This window comes from Gadus chalcogrammus, chromosome 9, assembly GCF_026213295.1.
Source record: "Gadus chalcogrammus isolate NIFS_2021 chromosome 9, NIFS_Gcha_1.0, whole genome shotgun sequence".
NCBI classification, from domain to species: domain Eukaryota; kingdom Metazoa; phylum Chordata; class Actinopteri; order Gadiformes; family Gadidae; genus Gadus; species Gadus chalcogrammus.
In genome coordinates this window covers 14,472,002-14,477,001 of record NC_079420.1, presented here as the reverse complement: position 1 = coordinate 14,477,001, position 5,000 = coordinate 14,472,002, and the positions used below count along the sequence as shown (strand labels likewise).

Below are 5,000 nucleotides of genomic sequence, written 5' to 3'. Positions count from 1 at the left end.
GGCTGGGCTGCTTGCAGACACGGCTTACGTGAGGGTGTTCATCAGTGACGTCAACGACAACAAGCCAGTGTTCGCCCAGCGGCTGTACGAAGTGGGCGTGGACGAGAACGCAGACGTGGGGCTGGCCATCGTGACCGTCAGCGCTAACGACGAGGACGATGGTGAGTCCGCACGGGAACGTTGACTTCTGTGTGCAGACTAACTATGTGCCAGGAAATGTAGGAAGCATTTCAGAGCAGTGGTCAGCGCTTTATTTTAGATCTACCAACCGGTCAATCTGTCATCATAAGTTAATTTAGCACGTTGTTTATTTTTGTTTGTGCTGTGGTGTGTATGTGTGTAAATGCATAAAAGCATATATATATATATTTATATATATATGTATATATATATATATAGATAGATATATATAGATAGATATACACACATGTTTATATTTAAAGCGAGCGAGAGGGTGATTGTGAGAGAGAGGGCTAGAGTGTGAAAAATGTTTTCCAATAGCTGCTGTGAAATTCAGAGTAAAATATCCTACCTCATCATCTCCTCTGTTGCAGCGATCCGGGTTCAGCAGTAATCACTCACTCCCTTGTTAATTCACATTGCGCATATGTTAAAAAAAGAAGGAAAAAGGGACCGACATGCTCCCACACAGTGGGTGGGCGGGATTTGAGTGCTAAAAGCGGTTGCTCATCCTAAGAAGCCCTTTATCAGGCATGTTTGGGGTCGTTAATCAAGTATTAATGTTGAGCGTGGGCGCGCGGAGGGGCCAAGCCGATGTACTGGTGATGAATGTCTGCAGTTCGACCAACGCTAACCCCCCCCTCCACATTAAAAGCTACATCCCTGTTGTCTGAGAGTTTAAACCCATTCCAGCTGCGATAAGCTGGAAACCCCCGGGCTTGCCTACTGTAAGCCTGTCACACCCCCAAGGGGGGGCCAGCAGCACTTTGTCGGCCAGCGTCGTGTTCCTGGTCCAGATTAGTGAATTTACATGGGATTGCAGCTACTTTTAGCCCGCACATTGATTGGTTCAATGTAGTGTACCTTCCGAGAGATTATTTTTATCAATCCCCCCACTTTTAAACCAGAGGTTGGTCTCCATGGAGACCCATCAGGGGGGTAGATGTTAAGTTATTCGTCTGGTCTACATCGACTGATGTTCCTTTGGAATTGCTCCCCAGGGGGGCTCTTCCATATAGTTCCGGATTCTTGTTTTTCGCCCTCGCGGTCTCACACTGACTCTCTCGCTCCCCGTCTTTCTTTTCTCATCTGCTTTAATTAGTGTCTGATTAGAGCTGTGAGGATAATGTACAAATGTAGCATTTAATTAAGTCATCAAAAGAAGAGAGTTAAATTGGAAAATGTACCAGTATCGGGCTCCTCGGAGGAGAGAGGTTTATAAGCTTGGTATTAGGCCTCAAGGGTATTCATTTAGTTATTTGTTGCAGGTGCAATCTAGGGCGACTATATCAGCATTAATATGTGTTCCACAGAAAGATCTAGAAGGTCAATGTCCTAAACGCCTCCGGCTAAAAAGTGGCAAACAATTTTAGATTGCTACACTACCGCTGCAGCAATTTAAAATTAATTTACCCTTTCCAGTGTGTCGGGGCGCTTAAGTTTCACTTCATTTCTCAGCAGTTTTATTAGCCCTGATATGGAAATAAGAGTCGTAAAATTAAGGTCATAGAACCCTATAACACTTTGGCATCATCCGTGTGTTTGACGTTTGCCCCCTACCCCCCCCCCCCCCCCCCCCTCCCCCCCCAGGGGCGAACGCCAAGCTGCGCTACCAGATCACCTCGGGGAACACGGGGGGCGTCTTCGACATGGAGCCGGAGGTGGGCACTGTGTTCATCGCCCAGCCGCTGGACTACGAGCTGCAGAAGAGGTACAAGCTGCTGGTGCTGGCCTCCGATGGGCGCTGGGAGGACTACGCGGCGGTGGTGGTCAACGTGGTCAACAAGAACGACGAGGCGCCCGTCTTCTCCATGAACGAGTACTACGGCTCGGTCACCGAGGAGCTGGACGGCTCCCCCGTGTTCGTGCTGCAGGTGGGTCCGTCCGAGGGGATCGGAGGCGGTTGTGGTCTGGTTAAATGCTTGCTTCTTCGTGGTTTACAATCGCATTCAAGGAAAGTCAAGGGAGATTTTTGCAGGGATTTTATTATTTTTACTTTATTGCTTTAAATCTGCTAGTTTTGTATTTTTAATGTGTGCTGCACAGGGAACACAAACAGTAAACAGTTCTAATAACAGATAACTACTTTCATCCATGGCCGTGTTTCCGCCTATTGCTTGGCTTGGACGAGGGTAGTGCTGCCTACTTTGAGGGTTGGATGGGAATCCTGCACACTTTGTGCAGAAACAGTAAATTCTTTGAGATTAGAAATACCGCTCTCTTCCTTGAAGGTGACTGCCACTGATCCGGACAAGGACGCAGACCAGGGAGCCATCCGCTACTCCATCCACGGCCAGGGCGCTGAATCCCACTTTGTGATCAACGACATCACAGGGGAGATGTACGCCCAGCGCACCATGAACCGCGAGGAGCGCGCCGTCTGGCGCTTTGTCGTCATGGCGACGGACGAGGAGGGAGAGGGCCTCACGGGCTTCACCGACGTCATCATCAACATTTGGGACATCAACGACAGCGCGCCCGCCTTCTCCTGCGCCCCCGACGCCTGCCTCGGCACCGTGGCGGAGAACTCCCCGCCCGGGAGCTTCGTCATGGAGATGACCGCCGTGGACCTGGACGACGCGGCGGTGGGCCAGAACGCCATCCTCTCCTACCGCCTCGCCAGGAACTCGCGCGCAGCGGGCGGCGCCGACCTCTTCGCCATGGACTCCAGCACGGGCACCATCTCGGTGGCGGCGGAGGGGCTGGACTGGGAGGCGGCCGAGTCGCACCTGCTGATCGCCGAGGCCCGGGACGGCGGGGGCATGGTCGGCACGGCGACCGCCACCATCGCGGTGACGGACCTGAACGACCACGTGCCGCGCTTCGCCGACGGCCGCTGCGGCGGGCGCGTGTCGGAGGCCGGCGAGCCCGACGCCGCCGTGCTGGAGCTGAGGGCGGTGGACCCGGACGGCGGCGCCCACGGGCGGCTGACCTTCACGGTGGTGGCGGGCGACCCCGAGCAGCGGTTCCACGTGGTGGGCCGCCGGGGCGAGCAGACGGCCACGCTGCGGCTGAGGAAGAGGCTGGACTACGAGGCGCCCGGCGAGCGGAGGTTCAACCTCACCGTCAGGGTGGAGGACTCGGAGTTCTCCAGCGCCGTCCACTGCGTGGTGCAGGTGGACGACGCCAACGACAACGCGCCCGCCTTCACCCCCGACCGCCACCCGCCCTCGCCGCTGTCCGAGGACGTCGCCGTGGGGACCAGCGTCCTGCAGGTGACGGCGCGCGACGCCGACTCCGGGCCGAACGGCCACATCACGTACAGCATCCTCGCCGAGTCCGACCCGGAAGGACGTTTCTCCGTCAGCCAGACGGGGCTGGTCACGGTGGCCAGGCCGCTGGACCGTGAGGCGGCGGCGGATTATGAGCTGGTCGTCATGGCAACTGACCAGGGCAGCCCGGCGCTGACCGGCAGCGTCGCGCTCCACCTGCCGCTGCTGGACGTGAATGACAACGGCCCCGAGCTGGAGGCGGCCTACGCGCCCATCCTCTGGGAGAACAGCCCGCCCCCGCAGGTGGTCTGGCTGAACCAGAGCTCCACGCTGCTGCGCGTCGTGGACAGGGACTCTGCGGCCCACGGGGGGCCCTTCTCCCTGTCCCTGCCGCCGCCCTTCACGCCCGAGTTTCACCTGCAGGACCACGGGAACGGCAGCGGCACGCTCACCGCCCTGCGGAGCTTCGACCGCGAGCGGCAGAGGGAGTTTCATCTGCCGGTGATCATGAGCGACAGCGGCCGTCCGCCAATCACAGCCACCAGCACCCTGACCATCACCATCGGCGACCAGAATGATAATGCCCACCAGGCAGGGGAGAAGGATGTGTTCATGCACAGCCGAAAGGGTATGCATGAACCCCCCCTCCCCACCATGCTTCCAGACATCCCCAGCTGGGCGTCCTTGTCATTTATTTTGTAGTGCAATGCACTTTTACAGCTACACTTGAGGGAAAGGTGTAAATTGGGGTTGTAGGAAAGGAATGCACAATGGTGCTGATTTGACACCCTTATTGTGATATCAAGATTGTTCTGAGAACAGTCTCGGCGCTCCCCCTCCCCCCAATCCACCGCCCCCTCCAAGCCTTCCCAAAAGTCTTCGCAAAACCCTGTATTGCGATCAGCGTGCATAATTGTTCTGGCGTTGACGTGACGGGCGTCGCCACCTCCTTGGTGTTTGATCAGGGCCTCACGCGGTGGCGGCGGAGGTAATTACAGCGCCGGGCGACTCATCCCGAATGCTTTGTTTTATTATCGACCTGCCGCCGCAGGTCGATAATAACATAATCCATACACACTCATAGTGATATAGCAATTTCCTTAAGCTACGCGCCCTTTGAAGAACTCATCCCAGCAGTGGGATGTGCCCCACACTTATGTATAATACAAATAGTACAAATAAAAATGAACAGAGGAAAGAAATGATGTATGAAAAAACTAAAAATAAAAGCATGATAAAAAAAGAAAGGAAGTCAACAGAGACTCCAGGATGAGTGTTAAAGTGTTAAGAGCAGCACATTGCATTGAACTGGGAATACATTTTGTGTGTGTGTATGTGTGTGTTCATGTGTGCGCATGTGTGTGTGTGTGTGTGTGCGTGTGTCTGTGTGTGTGTGTGTGTGTGTGTGTCTGTCTGTTTGTGTGTGTGTCTGTGTGTCTGTGTACGTGTGCGTGCACGCATGTGTGTGTGTGTGTGTGTACATGTGAATGTGGTGGGTGTGAACAGGAAGGTTCCCTGCTGCATTAGGTAAAGTGTATGCCCCGGATCCAGATGAATGGGACAACAAGACCTACACATTGGCGTCAAGTGCCAGCAAGTACGATCTCA

At 54.8% G+C, this 5,000-nt stretch overlaps 1 protein-coding gene across 1 annotated transcript in view; it reads left to right on the top strand.

Moving 5' to 3' along the window:
• The window catches only part of LOC130389153 (neural-cadherin-like), a 53,449-nt gene that overhangs the window by 21,194 nt on the left and 27,255 nt on the right, over positions 1 to 5,000 (top strand). Inside the window, exons 14-17 of the mRNA XM_056598824.1 lie at positions 18 to 161; positions 1,771 to 2,054; positions 2,412 to 4,020; positions 4,899 to 4,989. Of these exons, the coding sequence (XP_056454799.1) occupies positions 18 to 161; positions 1,771 to 2,054; positions 2,412 to 4,020; positions 4,899 to 4,989 (2,128 nt within the window). The remainder of the gene's footprint in view (positions 1 to 17; positions 162 to 1,770; positions 2,055 to 2,411; positions 4,021 to 4,898; positions 4,990 to 5,000) is intronic.